General features: G+C 42.5%; 2 protein-coding genes across 9 annotated transcripts in view; one reads left to right on the forward strand and one right to left on the reverse strand.

The window, feature by feature from the left end:
• The window catches only part of LOC113013941 (myelin transcription factor 1-like), a 68,661-nt gene extending 59,025 nt beyond the window's left edge, over positions 1–9,636 (forward strand). For 6 of the 8 annotated variants that reach the window (XM_026155188.2, XM_026155186.2, XM_026155191.2 and 3 more), the window contains 4 exons: positions 1,644–1,735; positions 2,035–2,138; positions 6,388–6,531; positions 8,539–9,636. In XM_026155188.2, coding sequence (XP_026010973.1) covers positions 1,644–1,735; positions 2,035–2,138; positions 6,388–6,531; positions 8,539–8,682 — 484 coding nt within the window. In that variant the 3' untranslated portion in view covers positions 8,683–9,636. Of the gene's footprint in view, positions 1–1,643; positions 1,736–2,034; positions 2,139–2,766; positions 2,977–6,387; positions 6,532–8,538 lie in introns of those variants that run through there. The other 2 variants (XR_013904064.1, XM_026155190.2) reach the window with 2 other exon arrangements.
• Positions 9,637–12,327: 2,691 nt separating this feature from the next.
• Positions 12,328–27,218, reverse strand: asxl1 (ASXL transcriptional regulator 1). The gene is made up of 9 exons (XM_026153855.2): positions 27,101–27,218; positions 26,603–26,804; positions 23,792–23,952; positions 18,715–18,799; positions 18,145–18,311; positions 17,677–17,773; positions 16,747–16,852; positions 15,577–16,540; positions 12,328–15,423 (listed from the first exon to the last, which is right to left on the reverse strand). Exons 1-9 carry the CDS (start codon positions 27,185–27,187, stop codon positions 12,787–12,789), a joined length of 4,506 nt encoding a protein of 1,501 aa, XP_026009640.2. The 5' UTR covers positions 27,188–27,218; the 3' UTR covers positions 12,328–12,786.
• Positions 27,219–27,850: the final 632 nt, after the last annotated feature.

Genomic DNA, 27,850 nt, shown 5'->3' on the forward strand with positions numbered 1-27,850 from the left:
ACCAGACAGGGAGGTGGAGCCATTGCTTGACAAAGAATCAGTGCCTGAGTGCTGCTTGCCATCAGAGTTGGACACATCGCCACAACCTCCGGCAATGGAGTTGCCTTATGCTCCGGAGACTCCAGCTCCCGGAGACTCCTCAGGGACACCCGTGTTGCGACCTTCCCAGAGAGAGAGACGTCCACCAGAGACTTTAAAGGACTTTGTTAGGTAGTGTGAGATCTTCCAGAAATAGAGCAACAATGCGCTCTGATCTCACAGGAAGGACGTACCTTCCTAGTTAGAAAAAAAAAAAAAAAAGAGAAACATGGAAACCTATGTACAGTTGTATGGTTGTATGGTTACCTTAATTACATGTTGATTGTTTGTTAAGCATTCTTTAGATAAACAGTTATTTTGTAAGTCAAGGGAGTTGTTGACTTAAGGGGGGAGGAGATGTGGTATCGCAAGAAATAAGTGGTTATATAAATATATGAGTATACATAATAGTTATTATTCATAGATACCTACATCCTAAGTTCCTGTTAATCTTCTGAAAGAAACAGAATGAATGTGTTGTTACAATGGTAATGCCAGGAGAGGCAGTATTAGTTCTGTGTTACATTAATGTGTAAGGAAGTGGAAGAAGAGTGTGTCCTGTAGGAGGCAGTAGAAAATGGATGCTCATGTTCTGTACATGCCCTGAAAGTAAGGTTCAGTAAACCAGTGCAACGATAAGGCTCAGTTATTGTATTTTTATTTTTTGAAGATGCAACAATATATATATATATATATATATATATATATATATATATATGTATATATATATATATATATATATATGTATATATATATATATGTGTATATATATATATATGTGTGTGTATATGTATATATATATATATAATATTTTGATTTGATATATGGCCTCATATCAGATAATCTAATAACAATGTCCATCATTAACCTAAGGTGCTCTGGTAAGTTCAATGTTATGCTTGAACATGGCATTTGTTTTCACCAACCCATGCCTAGCACAGATTTCCAATAACAAAACACCACTGGATTAGATCAAGCAAGCTGTTTCTCTCAATCATCCCTCACCAGGTAACTCCAACGAGACTTCATTGTGGGCACTGAAGTCTCTATAGAGAAACATTGCACCCAACCACAGTGCTTGCATCCATGGGTGGTGGATCCACAGGGCGGCAAAACTGTTATTTTTGTGTGCTGTGCCCGCACAGGCCCCATGGACCCCAGGGCTGGATCCAATGGTGGGCCACAATTTAAGGTTAACCAGCCCCAAGAACTCAGTTCCATGAGGGTTTTTTGAATTGTTCTTTGACAAATAATGAAGGTGGCCATGCAAAATATTTACAATAAAGCTCATTTGAAATGTACAATTTCTATTTTTGCTGTATTTTCATGTATGTTTGTACATTTAAATAAAAACCTATTTTCCATTTTTCTGGCAAAATCTGAAAAAATGAGGGGTTGCTCAAGACGTGTGTGTGTGTGTGTGTGTGTGTGTGTGTGTGTGTGTGTGTGTGTGTGTGTGTGTGTGTGTGTGTGTGTGTGTGTGTCCCTTCTTATCCATGTGTCCACTATTTCAGCCTTGTGTGAGAATGTAAGAGCTCTTGATCCTCATCAGCTGCTTCTCTCAGTCTGTCAGGTTGTCCCAGAGCATCAGCCAACAAGAAAAGAGCCAAGTTCCCTGGAGATGAGTATATCACTGCAAAGTTCAGAGCCAGTGATGGTAAGAAACCGTGATGTTTCCTCTCTGCTCAAAATTATGCCTGTGTTACATTTGTTTTTGCTCCTATACTTCCCAATGAGAGTTACATTTTATTTATATAGCACTAAAGCAAAACAACAGTTGCCCCAAGGTACTTTATATTGTAAAACTACTACTATAACAGAGAGAAAACCCCAACAATCAGATTACAATCAGATAGTTTAAATGCTGAGTGTAATCCAAATAACAGGCTACCAAAGCAGGACTATTAGGTGTCTTCACATTCATTTTGCTAATAGTGAATTTCTGATCTTGCTCAGTGCTGGACAATGATGAAGATATCAAGCAGCTCAATAAGGAAATCAACGAGCTGAATGAGTCCAACTCAGAGATGGAGGCCGACATGATAAACCTGCACACTCAGGTGAGTGCAGCTTTTCAGTCACTGCACAGCCAGCAGGACCCCATGTTCTATTCCAGATATTGCCATGTGACATTACACCCAGATATGGTGTATTGGTCAGTCTTCCTACGCAGCTACCAACACTGGTAAAACATTCAACTCCATAACAACCAAGGAAACATCATAATTTATACAGTCCAAGTTCTTAAAAAGTTGAGCCACCGTGTAAAGCATTAAAAAAAATGTGAATCTCTGCAAATTTTACAGACCCGAACACAGAAAGCATATCAGATGTTTAAGCTGAGACATTTTACTATGTAAAGGCTGGAAAAGCAATTATTACTAAAAAAAAAAAAAAGAAAGAAAAGAACAGCTGCAGGAACATTTTGCACTTAATTTGAATAGTTGGCCACAGGTTGGTAACATGACTGTGTGTAATCAGAGCATCTTAGAGACAGAGTGTTACCTTGTGCAAAAATCTGTTTTCAATTATGAAACAATTCCAGAATAATGTTCCTCTGTGTAAAATTGCAAATCTTTCAATATGTCATCTATATGTGAAAGACTCTTACCCACACAGCATTCTGTAACTGTTTGGTTAGTTTTTATTTAACGTTTCTGGCACACACAATGCTTTCCGTTCGCCCAGGTGTTACCACAGTACTGTGTCCGGAGCTCTGAACAAGCCGAACAGAAGTGTGATGAATTGGTACAAACTGTACGGAGTGGAGAATACTGTCTTTTCCTTGGATTCTGCAGACAAGGGAATCTGCCAGTACCTCTTGGTTAAATCCAGTGTCATGAAAAATAACACTGGCCTGCCTAAGCAGTCCAGGAGCTCGTCGACCCAGGACATGGGGTAGGCATCAAGCCATGACACTTTGTTCCCCTTGCAGTAATAGACACAGAACCGTATAGACCCATCTTTCTTCACAACCAGAACTATGGGCCTACAACAAGCACTGTGCAACTGTTCTGTCACTCCCATTTTCAGCATTTCAGCCGATTCTTTCTGAACAATTTGTATGTTCAGGCAACCTGTAGGGCTGTAAATGCACCATCACGCCAGACTGTGTTTCAAAATGGTGCTCTATGAGAGTCATACAGCTAGGCAGCAGGGAGAACAATCTGCAAAACACTGTTGCAATGCTGCAACATCCATTTTCTGGGACTATGTGAGATGGTTATCACAATGGAGGGAGGCGGGAATGGTGGAATTTGGTACCTCCAGCTCCAACTCATCTCTCTCTTTTACCAGGCTCACCAGAGAATCAGTTTCAGCCTCTCTTCACGCTTTAAGGAGGTTGAGGTGACAAGTTTGAGTGGCACCTCCCCTGTTCGACCGTATCACTTTATAGTCAACGTCCCCCACTCGCCGTGTGACCATGAAGGGTCCTTGCCCATTGGCAAGTAATTTCAAGCGAGAAGAATGAAGCAAAACAAGCACTTTATCTCCAGGTGAAAATTTGCCAAAGTCTAGCCTGTCTGTTGTACTGGCACTGCTGCCGCTCCTGGGCCTGGTGCAAATTCTCTCAAAATGATCACACCAAAGTATGCAGCTTTGCTCACAAGTCCAGGACATACTGAATGTCGTTTTTATAATAATAATAATAATAATAATAATAATGGATTGGATTTTTAGCGGGACTCAGACCTTCCTCCCAGTTTTATTTGATTAGGTTGAGCAGCCCTGTAGCTTCCTGCAGAACAGTAACTCGAAGGGAGAAAATTCCATGGAGGCCTACAATCAACAGAGGGTCTAACCAGCGATCCCAACTATGTTCATTCTCATGAATGAACTTACAAATCATGGATTTTACAGACTGAAATGACCTGAAAAAGCAGCACCTGCACCACTCTCTTTGCAGTGCGCAGTGGCACTACTTCTGGGTATCACGTTGCATAAACCACTAGAACTAAGACAAAGTGATAACTGCATCCAGTGAAATGGCCAGATCCATGCCAACAGGCTCAAACGGGACCTCCATTTATGGCAGTGGACGCAAAGACACTCTTCTGTGCGAGTGTCACAACTCACTCAATAAAGACTTGACTCCTTACGAGGATGCTGTATGTCCCTCAGGGACCGGGGAGGGTGCCGGAGCCCCAGTGATGCGGAACACCTGTCCCACCTCAATCAGCAGACACTCCCACTTCAGGTGTCCTGGCTGCACTCACTCCCAGCACTCCTGCCCTGGCGCCCGTGCCATGGCTCAGAAACAGTGCCATTCACTTCAGGATTCTCGGGGACAGAAAAAAAAATTTTTTTCCCCAGTACTCAGTGCCAGCTATGACGCCGTTTAAAATGCAGAAGGTTGCAGGGCCCTCCCATGGCTCGCTCATCCAATTATTTTCAACTCCTGTCACAAAGTCAAAGAAGAAGTGCAGACCACCCTAATTCATCACCTTGCTGCCAAGTGATTTCTTATGTTTATCTGTTCTGTGCCAATCCTTGTCACAGTTTTTACTTGTATACTAATCCCACTATGCATTTTGATGTCTTTAAAGCATAATCAAGCAAACAAGTGACAGAATGCTTTGGAGACCTTAACTTTTATCAAAATACAGTTTTGCTAATGTCCACTACACTGCCAACCTTAAAATCTTGACAAGGCTTTGTTTGTTTGTTTTTAATGAATCCATGCAGAATTCACTTATATGACCGTTGGGAAAACAATGGAATGTCTTGCCTTATCAAGACTTCTTTTTTCCGAGAGGTACATTTACCAAAGCCTGCGTTGTTACTTCTGTCCTATTTTGGTTTATGAGTAAGGTTGGTGAATGAGCTGAATACTACACTAGTTCACTCTGTTGTGTATATGGGTGTCCAGGTATTTGTATTCCTCCACCACATCACATTGGAGCATAGAGTGTGTTATACTTTTGTCACGATAATACACACTGTAGCCGATTTGTATCTACAGGTATCAGAAAGAAGCCACAACCAAGGTACGTGGATTATTTCTTTTTATAACTTCAGGACATTACAGGTCTGCTAGTTATGTGACATACAATGCTGTTATGTCACACCCTCTGGTATTAAGTTCTAAATTCATGTAAGACTTCCAGAGTACTCTGATAACACTGAGAAGGGCATCTCCAGTTTAATAGTAAATGTTACATGGACTGATTCTTACATAGCGCTTTTCTACTCTCCCAGAGTACTCAAAGCGCTTTATACAACATGACACATTCACCCATTCACACCCATTTACACAAGCATGCTTACTAACTACCATTCACACACATTCTCACTTCGATGAATGCAATTTTAATTAGAGCAACTTGGGGTTGATATCTTGCCCAAGGATATTTGGCGTGCAGAGTAAGGGGAGCCAGGGATCAAAACACCAACCTTCTGATCAGCAGATGGCCTGCTCTCCCTCCTGAGCTACAGCCACCCCATTTTCTGTTCTTTAAATTACTTATTGACATCATAGTTCAGAAAACATCCAAACAAACACATGGCATCTCTAAATTCAAACTCTTTTGTTTAGTTAACATGTGAGTACATATATATACATAAAGGTCTAATTCCAAACTGCATATCAGGTTTTTACACATGCATGTTGAAAGGGCAAAAATATTCTTGAGGCGCTGTGAATAATATTATTAAAATTGAGGGTTATTATACAGTGGCATTACTTTAAATGGAGCAAAACTGTATTTTGATAAAAGTTAAGATCACCAGAGCATTCTGTCGTTTGTTTGCTTGATTATGCTTTAAAGACATCAAAATGCATAGTGGGATTAGTATACAAGTAAAAACTGTGACAAGGATTGGTACAGAACAGATAAACATAAGCAGTCACTTAGCAGGTGATGAATTTGTGTTGTTTGCACTACTTCTTCTTTGATTGGGTGACAGGAGTTGAAAATAATTGGATGAGAGAACCATGGGGAGGTCCTTGCATAATTTCAAGAAAACTGCATTTTAAACGCTGTCACAGCTCACACTGAGCACCAGAAAAATGTCTTTGAACACCGCTTTTCCCGGCACCCACAAAACAGGCATTCGCAAGAATGACTTCCAGGCTCGCCGGTCTATGACAGCGGACCCAGTTTCACTGTCTGTAAACACATTTCCATCCATTCAACCAACAAAGAAGCTATGAATATGCTGTGAATAACATATGGGTTTATGCCAGTCATTACATTCTGTTTTCATTTCTATTTTACAAGCATCCCAGTAGTTTTGGAATTGAGTTTGTAGTTTTCGAGCTGTCGGTGGTGCTACTTCAAGAATGTGTTGCGTCCTTCTCTGCTTTAGATTTCTTCTATGGAGAAGAACCTGAAGAGCATGGAGGAGGAGAACAAACAGATAGAAGAAAGGAATGAGGCCTTGTTCCTGGAGCTATCTGGCCTTAGTCAGGCTTTGATCCGGAGCCTAGCCAACATCAGCCTGCCTACCATGGTAAGCATTACTGCTTTTTAAGAAAAGAGACCTGAGCATCTTCCTCATTTCAGCAGCTTTAAACATTTCACTTGAAATTCAACTTGGGTTCAACCCCTTGAAGACTTTAGTCTGAAAAGATTTATAGAGTAAGATCAAATAGCCTTTCTTTCATTTTTTCCAAATTAGCATTTTTACCCAAATCAAATGTTTGTCAGTAAGCAACCCTGTGCGATGAATATTTTTTACAGCATAGCTTCATAGTACAACAGAACAGTCAGCTTAAAGCAGCTGATAACTTAAACCCCATGCAAGTGTCTCTCTCAAAGAAAACTAATGATAGCATACAGTGGGGCAAAAAAGTATTTAGTCAGCCACCGATTGTGCAAGTTCCCCCACCTAAAATGATGACAGAGGTCAGTAATTTGCACCAGAGGTACACTTCAACTGTGAGAGACAGAATGTGAAAAAAAAAAATATCCATGAATCCACATGGTAGGATTTGTAAAGAATTTATTCGTAAATCAGGGTGGAAAATAAGTATTTGGTCAATAACAAAAATACAACTCAATACTTTGTAACATAACCTTTGTTGGCAATAACAGAGGTCAAACGTTTACTATAGGTCTTTACCAGGTTTGCACACACAGTAGCTGGTATTTTGGCCCATTCCTCCATGCAGATCTTCTCGAGAGCAGTGATGTTTTGGGGCTGTCGCCGAGCAACACGGACTTTCAACTCCCGCCACAGATTTTCTATGGGGTTGAGGTCTGGAGACTGGCTAGGCCACTCCAGGACTTTCAAATGCTTCTTACGGAGCCACTCCTTTGTTGCCCGGGCGGTGTGTTTTGGATCATTGTCATGTTGGAAGACCCAGCCTCGTTTCATCTTCAAAGTTCTCACTGATGGAAGGAGGTTTTGGCTCAAAATCTCACGATACATGGCCCCATTCATTCTGTCCTTAACACGGATCAGTCGTCCTGTCCCCTTGGCAGAAAAACAGCCCCATAGCATGATGTTTCCACCCCCATGCTTCATAGTAGGTATGGTGTTCTTGGGATGCAACTCAGTATTCTTCTTCCTCCAAACACGACCAAAAAGTTCTACTTTGGTTTCATCTGACCACATGACATTCTCCCAATCCTCTGCTGTATCATCCATGTGCTCTCTGGCAAACTTCAGACGGGCCTGGACATGCACTGGCTTCAGCAGCGGAACACGTCTGGCACTGCGGGATTTGATTCCCTGCCGTTGTAGTGTGTTACTGATGGTGACCTTTGTTACTTTGGTCCCAGCTCTCTGCAGGTCATTCACCAGGTCCCCCCGTGTGGTTCTGGGATCTTTGCTCACCGTTCTCATTTTGACCCCACGGGATGAGATCTTGCGTGGAGCCCCAGATCGAGGGAGATTATCAGTGGTCTTGTATGTCTTCCATTTTCTGATGATTGCTCCCATAGTTGATTTTTTTCACACCAAGCTGCTTGCCTATTGTAGATTCACTCTTCCCAGTCTGGTGCAGGTCTACAATACTTTTCCTGGTGTCCTTCGAAAGCTCTTTGGTCTTGGCCATGGCGGAGTTTGGAGTCTGACTGTTTGAGGCTGTGGACAGGTGTCTTTTATACAGATGATGAGTTCAAACAGGTGCCATTCATACAGGTAACGATTGGGGGACAGAAAAGCTTCTTACAGAAGACGTTACAGGTCTGTGAGAGCCAGAGATTTTCCTTGTTTGAGGTGACCAAATACTTATTTTCCACCCTAATTTACGAATAAATTCTTTACAAATCCTACCATGTGGATTCATGGATTTTTTTTTCACATTCTAGCTCTCACAGTTGAAGTGTACCTCTGGTGCAAATTACTGACCTCTGTCATCATTTTAAGTGGGGGAACTTGCACAATCGGTGGCTGACTAAATACTTTTTTGCCCCACTGTACATTTAAGAGATAAAACATGTGAGTAGTATTGTGTACTAGCACTGTTTTGGGTGTTACACCTTTTTATTCTCTTGACGTGCGTGTCTTTAGCAGGAGCCACTATCAGAGCAGAACTTTGACAGCTATGTGGACACCCTGACCCACATGTTTACCAACAAAGACTGCTACCAGAACCCCGAGAACCGGGCTCTGCTAGAGTCCATCAATCAGGCAGTAAAGGGCATCGAGGTGTAAGAGAAACTGGAGGATGACAGGTGGCAGGGCATCACGGTGACGCCACCAATCTTTTTTTCCAAACCCTTTAGATACTCTGTATCATGAGTTTTTCTCATTGGAGTTTTGTCCTCTGTTCTTTGCATTTGTTTCCTGTTTGCATGTTGCTTTATAAAGGTGTGAGCGTGAACAGATGTGTGGATGTAAAGCGTGTCAAGGCACACTGAAAGCAAACTGTTGCCATAAGCAACGGCACCTCAAGGTATACACAGACAGGCACAGAGAGAACAGAACAAAGGAGTGCAGTATCCCGCCTGAGCTGAGCAGATTCTTAGTTAGTGAACATTTCCCATCTCCACTCAGTAATGTTGATAGTATTCTATATGAGCATAGTGATGTTGCACTTCCAGGACTAGTTTGTAGATTCATTGTTACTATTGCTGTGTATCTATTTAAGTCGACTGCAAATGTTGGTTTAATAACTTATTTATTCATGTCTGCGGTAATATTTTTATGTTGACTATTTATTATTCATTATTGATTTCATTTTATTTCAAAGTGCTACCTGAGAAGATTTTAACCGGAAACTAAGAGAAGGGAGTCATTTCCTCTGCACCGCTTAACAAAGAGGAAATATTTTAAGATATCAACTATGAATTGTTTTATATATCTTATTATTTATTTAAAACACTGGGATCTTTTTAAGTGCAAATATTTTGTAACAGAAAGTTTTTTAATAATTTTCTAAAAAATCTTTTGTGCTTCTGTTTATATGAGTTTTCTTTTTTCCACAAGCTATTTTGAGTACATTGCAATACACTGGGAAAATTGAGCTGCACATATTTCAGTATTTATCTGGTAATGATGAACAAAGTGATGGTGAATATTTATTTTGTACTGTCTATGTGTTAATGATGGCTGTGTATGGATTAGTCTTTATGTTTGCTCTTGAAATAAAGGTCAACCCAAAATGAATATGGACTGGACTGAGTGTATGCTTCCAGGTCTTTTAGCAGTAAAACAGTCTTTTACTGCTAAAACCTCTTAAAGGTTCTGGAAAACCACAATCAGTGTTAGAACTGCCTGTGTGGTCAAGGTTTTGTGTAATTCTAGTATATGTCTGTGAAGGTTCTCAGTCATCCAAGTCATTGTACTCTAAGGAACTTTGAAAGAAAAGCGTCTGGACTTTTAACTTGCTTGAAGATGTTTCAGCTCTCATCCAAGAAGCTTCTTCAGTTCTAAGGTCAAATGGTGGATTCTCAGATTAAAGCTCTATGGGAGTGTACCCCAAGAGGGACATGGACCCCCTATTGATCCTCTATAGCGAAGAACGCTCAGACCTCTACATTGGAGAGGCCAAACATCCATTTCATAAATGCATGACACAACATAGAAGAGCCACCTTGATGGGACAAGACTTGGCAGTCCATCTGCATCTAAAGGACAAAGGCCACTCTTTCAAGAATGCCAATGTTCATATTATGGACAGAGAAAACAGGTGGTGTGAAAGAAGCCATCTATGTCCACTGTGAACAACCACCTTTGAAGAGGGGGCAGCTTACAACACAGTTTGCCATCTATCTCTCGTCTGATTACCGGTAGGTAGAGGATCAATAAGGGGCTCCATGAGCCTCTTGGGGACACTCCCATAGGGCTTAAATCTGGGACTCTCCACCATTTGACCCTAGAACTGAAGAAGCTTCTTGGACGAGAGGTGAAACGTCTTCAAGCAACTTAAAAGTCCAGACGCTTTTCTTTCCAAGCTCCTTGACTAATTCTAGTATACTTCCAATATTCTCTTGTATTCAGTTCAGTTTATTTTTATTCATACATTATCACTTCACAACAACCGTCACCTCAAGATGCTTTATACTATATACAATATAAGAGATACCCCAACAATCGGAAAAACTTCCATGAGCAGCACTTTGTAACAATGGGAAGGAATAACTGTTTTCTGTTGTTGTTTTATTTGAACATGAACAGACTTTCTGCAGAACCAGACTCAAAGAGGGGCAGCCTGTCACTACTTTGGTGGGTTAAGAGAAAAACAAAAGGAAAGAGATGCAAGACCAAAACACAAGGAGAGAGAGGAGACAAACATTAATGACGTGTGGTAGTGACATATATAACCATCAGGATTAAATAGAGGTGAAAGGAGAAGAAATGTTCAGCGCAACAAGGAAAGTCCACCACAGTGCCTGTGCATAACCAAGTGACTTTCAAAGTAGCAAGGGTTTCAGCCAAAACCAAACTGGGAGCCTGGTAGCTGAAGGTTCTGCCTCACATTCTACTTTTAGAAATTTGAGGAAGCAAGTGCTCTGTCGGGGTAATACAGTACTAAAAGGTCTTTAAGATATCAGGTTTCATCATATCCTACGAAAGAAGGATTTTAAATTTTATTCTAGATACAAAAACCTGACCCCATGCGATCACAAGCTAGTGGTCCCAATCCTCAGGTAAATTGCATCAGGAACACTATCTGGAATAAAATCCAAATCAAACATACAGATCCATCTGATATAAATTTTATTTATATAGCACCAAATCACAACAACAGTTGCCTTGCGGTGCTTTATATTGTAAGATAGAGACCTTACAATAACAATACTAGAGAAAACAATCAAACGGCCCCCTGTAAGAAAGCACTTGTCAAAAGTGCGATGAAAAAACTCCCCTTTAAACAGGAAAAAAACTTTTAGAGAACCAGGCTCAGGGAGGGGCAACCATTTGCTGTGACTGGTAGGGAGTGCGGGACAGAAGACAGGACAAAGACACACACTGAAAGAGAGCCAGAGATTAATAACTAGTAATTCAATGCAGAGTGGTGTACAAAGACATGGTGAGTGAAGAAGAAACACTCAGTACATGATGGGAAACCCCAGCAGCCACAGCACAATTACGGGAGGATTCAGGGTCACCTACTGTAGCCTTAACTACATGCTATAGTCTGTTTCATTAGATATAATGCTTCCAGGTCTTTGACTTTGAAAGATGCCTTGAACAAGTGTCCAGGATTGTGTGGATAATGTGCATAGCAAAGAAAACATATGCACTGTTCTCTCATAACATTTCTAATAACACTACCTTAGGGGCCATGTACAGTGCAGAAAGTACATTATACAGATCCCAGCACAGAACGGTGTAGAAACCCACCACCAACTCTGGAGTATGAAGCAGACTCCTTGGTTATCCTTTAGCTACTGAAATGTGTGTATAGCTGTTTATACTGATACAGTCTGACTGATTTATCAGTTTCTGTGCCTACAATTTATTTTAACGCGAAAAAAAAATACAAAAATGAATACAAATTCTGTCTCATATCACCAATCAGCTCTGACACTTCAAGGCACAGGGTCCCATTTCATGCTGGCAGCAGATCCTTAGGGTGCAGTTGGTTGCATCCGGTCTCTGGCTTGTTCCGGCACATCCCGTGGATACCCTGAAATCATTGTGTTCTTCCAGCCAGTCCTGTGCTGCTCCTGCCACGTGGCAGGTGCAGTATTTTAACACAGTCCCCATTGCTGGTAAAAACTCTGAAAGTTATCAAGGATTCAAATTTTAACAGCACATAACGTTCACTTTATTTGTTCTTGGTAATTAACTGTAACTACAAACTAGAACTCAACGGAATCATAAAATGAGTCAAAAAAAACAAACTGGTGATACAATGTCATTTACTCATTTTAATGGTTAAAAAAATACTTCTTTGCGCAGAGACAACAGTAATTCCCCGTTGACTGACAAACGGGACCAAAAAAAATGATGGCCACCAAATGATAACAGGTGGAGCAAGATAAGATGAGGTAAATGTTTTTGAGGAGAAAAAAAAAAGGCACAATTTACAATCAATCATGCCCCAATGCACAATAATAATAATAATGATAATAATAATAATAATTAATAATAATAACAACAACAACAATAACAATCAGTACAGCTCAAACAAAAACAGGAAATCTGCAACAATACAGACCAGTCATATTTTACAAGGCAAATGTTGACCATCTGGCTTCTCCTGTGTTCTCTACCATACTTAGGTTTCTGGCAACACTCTGAAAGCTGCGGCCCTGCTGCTCACACTATACAAACAGCAGTTCTACAGTGCACTGAAACTTCAGCATACTATCTGACCACCAGACATGACACACAGAGTTTGGAGGGCCCGATGCAATCATCATGGCAGAAGGCACCACAGCCTTGGCACATGATCATGGCTTTGAGGCGGCACGAGCACTTGAGTGCCACTTCCTCTGCCGTACTGTCAGTAAAGGCCTGAATGCTGAGGGTAGTCTGGCTGGGACCCAAGCGGGGGTGCAGCTGCAGCACACTGTCTGCCATGCTCCGGGAGAAACTGCTGTTGTCCATCACTGAAACATTGGCTGTGTAGCTTACCCCTCCAACTCCTCCACCCTGCTTGGGGAGCTTCCCATAAAGATGGAAGGGAAGGGAGGGAGCGGAGGGTGAGGGAGAACAGGAAGAAGAGGGAGAGCCAGAGGAGTAGGGAGCTTTGCTGTGATCTTTCTTTGCCATCCTGGCCAAAGTAAACTCCATGTTGATGAGTCCTTCTATTGCCCCGCCGCTTAGATAGCCATCGACAGAGTTCCCAGGTTCCTTTTTGGTAACACTTAAGGGTACACTGAGTGAGGATTTGGCAATAGCTTGACAAGAGGGTCGTGCACCAACTTCGTTCTTTACAGTAGGTGCAGGAGACGGGGGTTGTTGCAGAGAGTGAGGAAGCTGAGATTGTGGGGGACGCCAGTTAATCTTAATACAAGGTATCACCTCTGTTGGGCAGGGGTCTGCGTGAGGAGGAGAGGGTCCATTGCACATGGTCCGATGGGCTGACTGAGGCCTGTCTGGAGTGGCTCCCTGGGAAGGCTGCTGACCATGAGACTCTTTGATAACTGCAGACTCCACAGCAGACCCAGGCATGAGGTCTTGCTTACCTCTGGAGGACAATAAACCGCTGGAGGAGGGTGGCAGAGGGGTGATGACTGGAACAGCTCCAGGGGCCTGGGAGGACTGATACTGCGGTAAAGCTGGGGCTTCCATCAGACAGGAAACTGGGCGGGATGTTGGGGACTTATGGATCTGGACTGGAGTAGTCAGCTCTGGGCTTGAAGATTTGGCTGAAACCTCAGGCCTGTTACGAGTCCCTGGGGTTCTTGCTGCTGGTGGCCTGGGCAGGGTTCCTGGTAATCTGCTAATCTCCAGTCTGTTGGCAGAGTGTAAGGGTAGAACTTTTTCCAGAGGCAGGCTGCCCTGAAGTAACTGAGTGACCAAAGGGTTGTTGGCCTCCACACTGGACACAAGTCTGACTGAACTGGCCAGTCTTTTGGAGGCAGATGCAGCATTTGAGTGAGTGGCAGGAGACTTTAAAGCTCCACGACACTCCTCTTCAGAGCTCAGTCTGGAGTCTCTACAGTCATCTCCAGACTCAGTTTTAACAACAGTTGTGTCCCTTAGCCCTTGTGGCAGGGGTGCAGACAGAGCATTAGAGTCTTGTGAATGGATACGGCTGTGTTGTGGCTGAGTCATGCTGCTGGGGAAGCAAGGCTGAATGACGGTCTGGCCGTGGCGGCTAGTCATGTGGGTCTGGATGACCGGTTGTTGTTTCTGAGGAGGGCTACAAATCACCAGCTGGCCATTTCTCTGAGTGTTCAATTGAGGACACCATTCGTGGCCAGGCTGCTGCTCTTCCTCCTGGCTTTCATTCTCACAGTCTGAAGCGGTTTCTGTTGAGTCGCTATATGTGCCAGCCTCATCTTTCTCAGCACTAGAGGAATCCACATGTTGGGGTGAAGATCCATCTGATCGCTGTCTCTCAGTGGCTGTACGGGAGAATGCCTCCTGGGGGTCAACATGGTGAGAACCATGCTGGATAACACTACCCAATCCAGCCTCCTTCCCTTGCTCCTGGTCCTTGGCATGACAAGAACTGGCCAGCGTCTGAATAACATCCACACCCTGAGCCCCAAACCTCGGAAGGGAATCTGGGATAGAGGTTTGTGCTAATGAAGGTTTTTCACAACCAACAGTTGCGCTCTCTGTAGGGGCACTGCCACCAGTTTCAACTACCTGGCTTTCTCTGGCAGACTGCATGGCTGGTGACTCAGACACATCAGGCTCTGAAGAAAGTGAGGCAGCCCCATCTGTGAGTCCGTTGGAGGAGCTCTGGATACTAGCTGTGGTTGCTTCAATTAACTGTCCATCTGCCCCCCCAACTGGTTCCGCTTGCTGAGGACTTGGCGTCTGTGGGGGCTCCAAGGACATGGAGGTTGAGGTAGTGGACAATGAAGGGGAAGGCTCAGATGTAGGCTCTACATTAAGAAGCTGTAGTTGTGTTCCAGACGAATTAGTGCCTGAAGACGATCCCTGCTCTTCCATCCCACTACTTCCCCTTGTTTCATTTCCATTTTCACTTTCTTCTTCTCCACCTCCTCCTCCTCCTCCTCCTCCTCCGGGCTCGATAGGTCCTGGATGCTCTCGCGATCGTCTTCCATTGCTGCTATCCGGTAGCCCAGCACCAGGCCGCAGCCTGACCCTGGCCGGGCTTGTCCCGTCGGCAGAGGCTGCAACAGCAGCAGCGGCCTCGCGCTGGGCACGGGCTTGTTGTGCACGGGCTTTGATGTCCGCCAAGGTGCGCGCACCCCCTGTCCCCGACCGGCGCGAGCCTTCGCCGGGCGGCACGATCCGGGGACAGATCTGGTAGGTGGGGTGCCCTTTGACCCAGGGAGGTTTGATTCTGGACAGTTGAATCTGAGAAACAAACACAGGGACAGCAAGTCAAAATTTATCTGATAACAAGCAGCTATCCATTCATCTATACAGACTACTTGTCTTTGTGCACCAAGAACTGTGTGTGACAGAAAGTAATCCTGGACCTTTCTGGATTATTTCACTAACACTTACCCGGATAGGTGGCACCTTGGGTTCTTCTGTTGTCGGCTGCGGCTTTTCTGAACACACACTGTCAATTGTGGTACGAAAGGACTGACGGTCGTCAAGCCGTGGCCTCTTTTCGGGGAAGCTAGAAAAGGCTTCAGTCTCATCTGGCCTTCTCTTCTGTTCTTTCAGCTGGGTGCTGGGCAGAGGGGTGGCAGCTGGACTAACAGATGGGCTGCTCTCACGGCTGCTGGTGGCAGTTCCTCCTGTGATGGAGGTGATCACAGAAGCGGTATCGTCCAGGGGATCTGCAGCAACTGCAGCACTTGAGGAGGCTGAGGAGGATGAAGAAGAGTCCAGGACTCCAACAAATGTCCCCTGTCTATCAGAAGGTGAAGATGGTGAAGAAACAGGTGAAGAGGCAGATGAAGAGGAGGAGGACGAGGACGAGGATGGAGAAGTGGTGGAAGCCAACACAGGTGCACTCTCTTCGGGGAGCAAGCGAGCAGCGACTTCATGCTCTTCATTAGCGCTGGTTGAAGCTGGGCTGGGGCTGGGAGTTGGAACAGGTGTGGGGGGTGGCAATGTGACTGGCTCTGGAATGGGAGAAGGCTTTGGCTCTGTAAAACCACTCTCATCTGGGAGCTCCACCCCACAGTCGGTCTGCAGCACTACCTCTCCCTGAACCACTGTGTTTTCGGACATGGGAGAGCCAACAGAAACTGCTGAAATATCCACAGCTGCATTGGCCTCAGCTGCTTCTGCAGACTGCAGGGATGGAGTGGTCTTGCAGATGGTTCTGCGAGCCCTCCGGCGCAGGTCAGCTCGCGTACGTCTCCTCATCCTACCATCTCGCCTCCGCCGACCTACGCTGCGTCTTTTGGGGGCACCGGTTGCCACCACAGTCACATCACTGTCTAGCACACTAGCTGCAACTTCGCTGGCTTCACTCATGGTAAGCTTTAGTGACTCTTCTTGTGTTAGGCCAGACCTACAAGTACACAGCAACACAATTTAGCACACAGTGAATACCAGACTGAACATAACATGTAAGCTATTGTAGGCTGATGTCTCAATTACATGTAACAGTATGGGCAGAAATATAAACATTTTCAGTTAAAAGGATACTACATGTCTAGCAATAATACTGAAACGTGAACAATACATTAAATTTAGATGAAATGATTTGGCTCTTACTTTTGCCCATGATACTCTTCAAAAAACTTCTCCTTCCACACCTCTACCTTCTTCTCTTTCTCCATTTCCTGTCGGAAACGCACTTGCATCTCATGGGTGAACTCACCTAAACAGATCAAACACATGTCAAGGATTTAGCATTTTTAGTCAAAAAGGTGTTAGTAGTCATAGGAATGCTTCAGAAAATCTCAACTTTTTTTTTTTTTTTTTTTAACCATAAACCTCAATAGACCTATTCACTAAAGTCATGCTTGAGGGAATTTTTATGCACATAAAATGGCCTCAATTAGTGAAAAGTGATTTGCAGATTTTCACGGGCATTTAAATACCGTATAAACTGCTAGGTAGTTTAATTTTCTATCTCTAATTTTGTATATTCACACGGTGGGGGAAATAATGATCTGATCCCCCGCTGAATTTGTAAGTTTGCTCATGTCTGTAGAAATGAACAGTCTCTAATTTTTATGGTAGTTTCATTTAAATGGAGAGAGACAGAATATGAACCAAACACCAACTGATTTGCATGCCTTCAGTGAAATAAGAAAGTGTGTGAATGTTAGATCCAAAATGCTCAGGCACAGAAAAAGTATTTTATGAACAGGTGAATGAGGTATGTTGTATACAGCGTATAAATTCATTGAAGATCTTTTATCCTGTTTTCACAGTCACTAAGAAGTCTCTATTTCTTTCATACTAAATTGAAGAAGAAACTACGTGTGAGTGAGGATTCCTTTTAGACAGGAAGTTGTGGAATTGCAATAGGTGGAAACACGGCCACTGGAGCAAACAGCAGATGGCCAACAACTTGCCTAACAATCTTGTTTTACTGGCTCTGGGGCATTGGGCCACTGATTATGTCAAACCCTATTGAAGAACAGTGATGAAGTCAGTAAAGCATGGCAATCTGTCTATGAATGACCAGAAACTTACCATCACCCAGCCTCTCTTTCCAGCTCTGGGAGGCGTGAGTAAAAAATTCATTGTTAAGAGCTGAACTGCTCAGTCTGGCCATGCCATCAGGTCCAATCTACAACCAGAGACAAAATGACGTGAGACAACAAGTCAAGTGATGAGTACACAGTTGAGTGTTTGGTGCCCTAAGTACAACACTAAAAACGTTTAAGTACACATATAAAATAACTGTATAAGGAATTTAAAATTTCATTATTCCAAGAATACAAAAAGTCTGTAGCAGAGCAGGCACACCGCTGCGCACTACTGAAATTACTGCTGTACATCAAAAATCGACAAGCTCAAAATTCTCTTTTTTTCTTCCTCCCTGCAGTAAGTGTTAAAAATATCAGTTTAATTCGTTTCTCATTTGCCCTGTGCTAGATATTGGCACATATAATATTACAGTAAACATAAACTGGAATAAAGAATAGAAAGACCGCTTACTTGTCGGTCCACCTCAGGCAGCAGCTGCAGCAGCTGCTGTTGTGAGTGTACCGGGAAAGCTAAGAATGTCCGCGTATTGATGAGAGCTCTGATGTTGGTGTTGACCAGGATGGAGCCTGGCGTTTCAAAGTCTACATCCACCCCTCCCCGACTCCGCTTCATGGGACCTATTCATGACAAACCCCCCAGAAAACTTTTAACTCAAGATGATGTAGACAGATGCTGTAGTTCAGCTGCAAAGCAACAAAGTCATGCACTGCTCATAAACACCTTTCTTAGCACAAGCTTCCAGGTACCAGCCCTGGTGTGTAACAACAAATCAACAAGTTTAAAAATATGACTCTTCATGCATACATTTATGACCGGTACACTGGTACAATCCAGCATATGATGGCTGGTGAATCAAACCTTGAATTTTTTTCAGTATATTTTACATGATTCTGTTGGCAATGAGTATGAATTTCAATAACACTGATATCTCTTGGATCAGGATGGCCAACAGTCTGTATTCCAACTTTTGCAATGGGTGTTTTTCTTGATTCTGTGTGAGAATTCAAGAGAGGCTCGTACCTGAGGGGACATGCTCTCCATTCACCTTAAGAGGGGTGAGGACGACGCGAGGCATCATAACAGCTTTCTTCCTCTGCCTTCCTGACTGTAGAAAACAAACGGCAGACATATGCAGAAGTGCTGTTACTAGTGGAATAATGTAACTGTTCGCTTGTACCTGACTACTTAGTAAGTCACATTTGATTTAGTTTGGCTTATTAAAGCCCACTTTGTGAGCGCACCTTCTCATCTAATGTTTTTTCTTTATGTTCATGACTATTTACTAAGGTTGGGCGATTACACTAATATATCGACCATTGACAATAGGCTGAGCCTTTCACCGATCGTTTTTACAAGAGCGGTTTATTTATTTGCCCATGAGTAAGTTGGCTAATAATGTTGGTGGAAGCCAAGAGAAGCAGTTAACGGAAAAAATAAATAATAATACTCAAACTCATAACAGAAAGAAAGAAAGGCAGTAGCCTATGGTAAGAAAAAAAATATTTTATTTAAATAAAAATAAATAAATAAATAACAAAATAAAACACCCCACACAATGATGGGGAGGGAACCATGTTTACATGCCGTTCCAGTATTTATCTGTCTTACACACTCGACCAAACAACAGATAAAAAATTAATTGCTCTTCCATCAAAAAGTCACCTGCGTGAATATGTTGCCTATCCTCGGTTAATGGACTGACGATTGTCGGTTGGAAAAATTTCACATATCGCACTGCATATTCTCACTGAAGGCATCAAGATTATGAATGAACACATATGGAATTATGTAGTAAACAAAAAAAGACGTTCCAGTCTGCTACTGGAGCTCTGTTTGGCATTTATCTGGGCTCTAATCTGAGCTGTTGTTAACTTGTGATTTCTGAGGCTGGTGACTCTGATGAATTTTAATCCTCAGCAGCAGAGGTGACTCTGGGTCTTTCTTTCATGGGACAGTCCTCATGTGAGCCAGTTTCATCATAACGCTTGATGGTTTTTTCAACTGCGGATTCAAGGTCTTAGAAATTCAACAAACAATGAACCCTGACAAGGCACACCTGTGAAGTGAAACCATTTCAGGTGACGACATCATGAAGCTCACTGAGAGAAGGCCGAGGGTTTGCAGCACTGTCAACAAAGCAAAGGGCGGCTACTTTGAGGAACCTTTGCTACATAACTCCATATATCTTGCTTCATGTATTTGATGTCTCCAGTATGTGTTTTCAATGTAGCAAGGAGAAGTAAAGTAAAAATAAAGAAAAACCATTAAATGAGAATGTGTGTCCAAACTTTTGACTGGTATGTTTCCTTGTCTAAATGGAGAATTCTTGAAATGTTTCATTTTATAGTTGAACGTTGATGTAGGACTGTTCTAAAAGCTGAGTGAAAAGCCTTCAAGAGATTCAGTCGCAACAGTGAGGCGGACTATAGCTCTGGCACATTACATCAGTTCTATCGGCTCCCTGCTAAACGCAGAATTAAATAAACTCTGATGATATAAATATAATCTGTCATCTCAAAAAACTAAATGGTCAAGTTTGATCATAGCCCTCATAGTACCGCATCACCCCAAAAGAGCATTTCGTTCTCAGACTGCTGAGAAAACTGGTGTTGTGAACTATAGAAATAAAACTAAAATTAAAATAAAACTAACCTCAATTACGTAACACAGTAAGAAGTATGCTCAACAGCAGGGCTGCCACAATTAGTCGACTAGTCGCGATTACGTCGAGTATTAAAATCGTTAACGACTACCGTAATTGTCGGGCTATAAGCCGCTACTTTTTGCACAAGCTTTGAACCCTGCGGCTTTTAGTCAGGTGCGGCTTTTCTATGGATTGTCCATGATTTTTGTCATATCGTAAGACGATTTGTTTTGTGTGTTCCGCTGTTGTACGGCACTACGTTGCCTGGCGGAAGGATCGGGGTTCAAGAGTGGTATGTTAGTCACATGTGCCTACGTGAAGGAGATTAGGAATCTGGAGAACTGGTGCCAAAGGAACAACCTCCTTCTAAACGTCAGTAAGACAAAGGAGCTGATAGTGGACTTCAGCACTAAGCAGGAGAGGAACTACCAGACCCCCGTCATCAACGAGTGCCCAGTGGAGAGAGTGGACAGCTTCAAATACCTCGGAGTTCACATCACGCAGGACCTGTCATGGTCCTGTCACATCAACACCGTGGTGAAAAAGGCCCGACAGCGTCTCTACCACCTCAGACGCTTGAGAGACTTCCAACTGCCCTCCAAGGTGCTCAGAAACTTTTACTCGTGCACCATAGAGAGCATCCTGGCGGGAAACATCTTAATCTGGTTCGGGAACAGCACCATGCAGGACAGACGAGCTCTACAGAGGGTTGTGCGGTCAGCTGAGCGCACCATCCGCTCCGAGCTCCCTGACCTGCACTCAATCTACAGCAGGCGGTGCTGGACCAAGGCCAGGAAGATCGTGAAGGACCTCAGCCATCCCAACAACAGACTGTTCTCTCTGTTGAGGTCAGGAAAGCGATTCCGCTCCCTGAAGACCAACACAGAGAGACTGAGGAGGAGCTTCTTCCCGCAGGCGATACGGTCTCTCAATCACACCACCACACAGTACTGACCCACACATATGGTTCTTACACACACACTGGACTTTCTGGACTTTGGTTTTGCACAACACTGGTCACTATATTCTTCATTTCCGGTTAATACTTGTACAGCTGCTGTTATTGTGTATATATTTATTTAGATTTAGATTTCTTCATACATTCTTATATAGTTCTATATTGTGTATTTTGTTGTACAGTTATTTTATTTTCAACTTTAATTTATATATTTTATCTTATTCTTCCCAGTTAAATTTACCCTTCATTCTAATTTGTGTTGTACAGTTATTTCATTTTTAACCTTAATTTATATTTTATTCCTTCCTAGTTAAATTTACCCTTTTTAATTTTTCATATTTATTTCCTATCTTATTCATAGCCTTTTCCTTTTTTGTTTTCTTTAGGTCACGAGCAGTTGTCCAAGCATTTCACTACATATCGTACTGTGTATGACTGTGTACGTGACAAATAAAATTTGAATTTGAATTTGATGTCCGCCCGCCAGGCAACGTAGTGCTGTACGAAGTAGCGCGAAAAACAAACTTCAAAGTAGCGGTACCCGTTCAGCGGGAGGCGTGGATGATGAGCGGCGATAAACTTGCGAAAAGCAAGTTATGCCCAACTCCACCGGTGGATTCTGACAGCGTGGAAAAGTGTGAAAACATCCACGATCACCAACGGATTTTGAAGGGCTGGACTGCTGCATGATGGTGAGGAGGACACCGCCACGGCCCTTCTGAGGGTGTTCGACTCTGACACTGACAATGAGGATTTCTTTGGTTTTGAAAGTGACAACGAAGGAGAGAAGCGGAGAGTGGATGACGAAGCCATCCTGAGCCTGTTTGTATCCGACACTGGAGAAGAGGACTTTGGTGGTTTTAGTGCGCAGGAAGAAGAGAAAGATGGTGGTGAATGACTGACTTTTCTTCTTGTTAAAGCTGTGTCACTGCACCTGAGCCTAAAAGGTAGTCCGAATCTATTTTTCTGGTGTGCTGTAGGCTACTGTTATGTACTACATGTGCAAATATGTACCCATAACTTGTTTTTCAAAATATTAATAAAAGTGATGTCTCCAAACAGCCATCTCTTTCCTGACAATTCCCTTTGTGCATATTCTCTTACATATGATAAGTCAACATTGAAACACCTGCGGCTTTTAGTCAGGTGCGGCTAATGTATGTACACATCAGGATTTTCCCCTGATTTTAGCTTGTGCGGCTAATATTTAGGTGCGCTTTGTAGTCCGGGAAATACGGTAATTTCATAATCGACGCGTCGTTTGAAGCTTTGTAAGATCCCGAAAGACGCATGAATAAGTAGTAGGATTTAAGAGTGTAATAACGGACTGAAACAGAAGATGGCAGCACTGCATGTCCAGGGATACCAGCTGCCGTTAAACCCCGAATAAGAAGAAAATTCAGCGGCAGCATCCTTCAGAGGCCGCATTTGTAGGCCAATTACATTACAGGGATGCAGCGAAGCATGTCAAAATTCGAAGACAGAAATATCTGCTCGGTTTATCAAGACATCACATATTTGTAAAAGTGCTCCGATGTTTTCAGAGACGTCTGTTATCCACCAGCTCGATAGCTAGAAAGTTCAAGGCTCACTAGAGCTGGCGAGAACAGCGAACTCCTGGCACATCATTTTCAAACCCCCCGCAGTCTTTCGCTACTCAGGTTAAACATGATATATAAGAACTGATTAAACAGAAGTGTGAGATGGTCGAGAGTTTACTCCAGTGTCCTGTTATATTTTACATAGAAAGAACAGACGGCCGAGTTTATTAAACTCCACCGAGACCATCTGCAAATTTCATTAAAACTTTAATAAACTATCATCTTGTCTTTATTTTTAGTTAGCACATAGCTTACAGCTTGAAGTGTTTAATGTAATGATAGTCATATAAGAGCAGACGCATGCTGGTGCAATAAGCTGTGTGTTTAACGTCCAATGGATGCATGATCTGATTAGTTGACTAATCACAAAAATAATCGGTGACTAGTCTACTATCAAAATAATCGTTTGTGGCAGCCCTACTCAACAGTTTTAAATGTTTTTAATTTTTTGCAAAATAAGCCAAACGGTAAAAGGAGCATTTCCTATATAGTGCTTTTCTATTCTAGCTGAGCACTCTTCACACAACATGCTTCACACCAACTTTTTCTAGCCAACATTTACACTCTTGATAGTACCTTGGGGTTAGTACCTTGCTCAAGGCTTTGGATTTGGTATGCAGACTGGAATCACACCACCAGGCTTTTGTTTAGTAGATAAACTGGTCTACCTTCTTAGCTAAATTATATACATTACTTTTAATTCTGCTATATAAAAAAATGATTCTGAAATGACTGAATGAAGTGTTGTATATCTATGTTACACACAATTAGGCAGCAGCACAGTATAAGTACCGTACAGCATGACATTGCAGACTGCTTAAAAAGTGTGACTAGTAAACACATCACATTTCTTTTTAGACATGGAGCCACAAATAGTGTCATGCAGGGCCCTACCTGTCTTGAGCGGCTCAGTCTGGTCTGCGCGTGCTGGGTCTGCTGTGTGTCAGTGCGACCCTGCTGTCCTGCTGACCTGCTGAGGCGAGTCTGAGGCTGGCTGCTGGGAGCCTGTAGCTCCACGGAGCAGGAGGCGCTGGATGAACTCTCATCAACCGAAGCTTCAAGCCAAAGAAAAATAATCACTATTCCACATGTTTGCAAACAGCAGATACACTTAACATTTACAAGGTGGGAGTGCAGCCGCAAGTAGCAAAGAACTTACATTTACGTCTTAACTAAGACGATGAAATGGCTTCTACCCAAACTCAAGCTTATTTGTGGCTTCTACCCAATATTGACAAATTTGACCTTAATCTCTATTAATGACACCATTATTGTTTTCAGTCTAGTAAAATGGTTACTTTAAAATAAATAAAGTACATAAAAGCGTCTTTGTACAGTTCTGTCAACAGATCTTGTGGTTTTGACTCTTATGCACATTTATAAATGAATCAAGTCAACCCACATGCAGTTCTCTGGGAAGTGTTATTGCACTGAGCCTCAAAGGGGATTCTCTTTTCATTTACATTTCTCAGCTTTGATTACAAAATATCAGAAACAATGAGACTGAGTAACAGAAATGTCTGTTTCAAATAGTTTGAATGCCCCAGGAAAACAAACAGAGGACAGGCACTGCATCACAGAGTAATACTGACCAGGAGATAAGACAGAAAAAAGAAAAAAAAGAAAAGAACTGTAACTACACATTTAATCCCTGACAGATCTTAATATAACTTAATATAACAGTGCATGTCAGTGTTTTTACATGATAAATGTGCAAAATTATTTAAGTTCTGGTAGCCCACTGCCCAGACTCCCCCATATTTATAAAACAAAGTTTTTATTGATTGATGGAAAACATTGGGCTTGTGTTTACTGCTGGCTGCTGCATAACAGGGGCCAAGGAATCAAGTCATCTTCATGATTTACATGGTCTGGTCTGGAGTGACAGACACTTTTTATCTGTAAGGCCACATCAGACTCGGACATCCTAATTAATTCAATGTAACGAACACATCTGAGAATATAAATGTGCTAAATTGGTACGTCTTACTGATATGCAGTTCAGTATACAGGACACTATCCTGCCATCATTTACTGTTTACCTTTTGTTTTAGCTCTCTGACTAGCAAAGCACCACTGCTGAGGTGGAGCTGCAAACAACTAGACTAACAGAATGACTGCATAGCATCATTAAGGAAAAGACAAAGGGATGTCAGGGCTCTAGAGTGCGACCAATTTGGTCGCAAATGCGACCAAATTTTTCAGTGGTGCGACTGCAAAAAAAAAAATAAAAAAATTGGTTGCACCTGTGCGACCAACTTTTTTTTTTTTTTTTTTTTGGCTACCTGAACAGGTAGCCAAAAATAAATAAATAAATAAATAAATAAATCTGCAACCTTCCCTGTGGTCAACAACAGACACACATTATGCCCCTATCGTGGACTAAACCAATCAGAGATGGTCAGGGCGGGACCTCTCTGATTGGCCGTGGTCCAGTTGAAAGTGCAGGTGGAAGTGGGAGGTGAGTAGCTTGAATAAAGCGATATCAATTCATTAAATCCTGAATCGACTTTTAAATATAACTGTGTTTTGCCAGAAACGCCAGATTCTCAGATTAAAGCTCACAAAACCATTTCAACAACAACCAAACAGCAAATGAGAGCAGGTACACGGATTCCACACAAAGACGTAAACACAGAGCGGATCGACGCATCAGAATCAGCTTTGTCTTTCTCGGCTTTCTCACCCGACGGCCCGTAGACGGACACGCTGTCGGAGCTTAGCGATGCTGATGCGTCCGGTCCGCGCTGTGTTTACGTCTTTTTGCGCTGATTCTGAGCTGCAGGTTTTGTCTCTCCAACCAAAATTCACCGAGCCAGCAGCAAAAGAAGCAGCAAACTGCGCTTCACATTTGATCAATGTCGTCATGAATTTTGCTGTTTTGCTTCCACGACTATTAAAATGCTTCATGCACAGCTAGCTCTCTCTCTATCTCTCTCTGTACTTCAAGAACAGTTTCCCGTCTCCAATCTCTGTTTTCTGTATTATTCATTTGCTTATTACCCACCAGTCTACCGTTGTTTACAGCGCTGTGGCTGCTGTCTTTTTCTTTTCTTCACTTAAATGACCTCGGACAAGAAAGTCCATTTTTTCTGTTATTCAATACTGAAGAAATTTAAACTTTATATGCAGAACATTGTAGAATATTTTTAAGGTTATCTGCTATAAAAAGCCAGACCAGGAAAATCTCCTTCATGTTTTTCTGTTTTATTCTCAGTTACTTTCACACAAAGGCATCTGCTGTGATGTTCACAATTCTGATGAAGTCAGTACTGATAAATGATCAGAATTATAATATTTCTGACTGTCTGAGGCTAAGTTGAATCGAATCGAATGGATTATAGAAATCAGTGATGATACCCAGCCCTAGTGAGCAGCCTAGGCACAACAGAAGTGGATGTAGCTGTAATAGGAAAAGAACTATTGCTAACTTTTCTGTTAAGTTAAGGCCTGATCCTTCTGAAATTCATAGCCAGTGCTCTGACACGGTGTCATCAATCTTTGAAAGCTGAAAAAGCACAGTGTATCCAGAAAAACACATTCTATTGTATAAATTATAAAATTTGTGTGCGCCTAACTTTTGTGCCGAACGCCTAACTTTTTAAAGTTAGGCGTACCGGTACGCCCATGGCAAAAAGTTAGTCTAGAGCCCTGGATGTGGTATGCACACTAAGAGGTGACCAGCACATGGCTTAATGATGTTACCATCATTGTCCACACTGGCAGCAGCAGTAGTCTCAGTGGAGTCGCAGCTCTCCTGTTCAGTGGCCTCAGTGGGACCAACTGGGGCCACGGCTGAGCCTGCTGCCGGGGTGCTGCTGCTGGAAGCTGGGGGTGTCGTACCCCCAGCCAGCTCTGATGGTGTCTCTGACTCCGAGGTTGCCTTTGTCCACTGGGGAGCGTTTTTCTACAGAGCAAAAGAGTGCAGAGTAGGCGATGCCCTTCTTAATAACAGTATTCTCCGCAGGCATAATGTACGCTGTCAAATCCAACAGTGCAAAGAAGAATTTTAAACAATCAAAACATCAGGTGTTTAGGAAAAAAGTGGAGCACTTCAGGAGCTACTAGTACAAATATTTAGTAATAAGTCAGTGAGCAAGTACTTTTGTAGCAAAGATTCACCACTGTGAATATAACGAACACAAGCTGAGAGTTGCATCGGAATTTGGGAGAATATTATTTTGGGAATTGTTGATTCAGTACCTTGAGAGTAAAAAGACTCATTCGTCCAGGTAGCTTGAAGAAGATGCTGTTCTTGACTCGATCCCCTCTCACTTGGGAATGCAGCATGGTGACCAGGCAGGCCAAAGGAGCTGTACCACTGTGTACACACACACACACACACACACACACACACACACACACACACACACACACACACACACACACCCAGTTACAGCAGCTTCGTACTTCATGGCAAACAATCGAAAACTTGGTGTGCCACCATGACGTTTCACGAACACCCAATTATAAAAAAATGCATATCAATGTGTAACATATACAATAATATGTATTGACCAACATACCTTCTGTTTAGATCAGCAGCAGGCCAAACCGTCCATGTAAAAAGGGGGAAAAAAACTTAATTTATAAACACAGTGACATTTCAGCTAATACGTGATCAGTTCATTTCCTGCTAAAAACAGAATAAGAGCATTAAAAATATGTAAGGTTAAAATTCTGTGAATTTGTAAACCACAATGTTTTAGAAAAAACTACTACTACAACTTCAGCACCACATATAGTTTGTCATCTATCAATCAGTACTTCATCTAAGATTACACTACTACTTATAAATATGGCTTTTTCAATCAGGATAAATAATGGACAAATAGTTGTCACTGTCACTGCACTTTATCATAGATCCTCATCTGTTATTCTCAGGTGAGTGTGTGCATACATTTGCAGCCTGCTATTATTATTATCAGCTTGCAAATTTTTGTGTGTGTGCAT

The sequence above is a fragment of the Astatotilapia calliptera genome, chromosome 20 (genome assembly GCF_964374335.1).
Source record: "Astatotilapia calliptera chromosome 20, fAstCal68.1, whole genome shotgun sequence".
NCBI lineage: Eukaryota > Metazoa > Chordata > Actinopteri > Cichliformes > Cichlidae > Astatotilapia > Astatotilapia calliptera.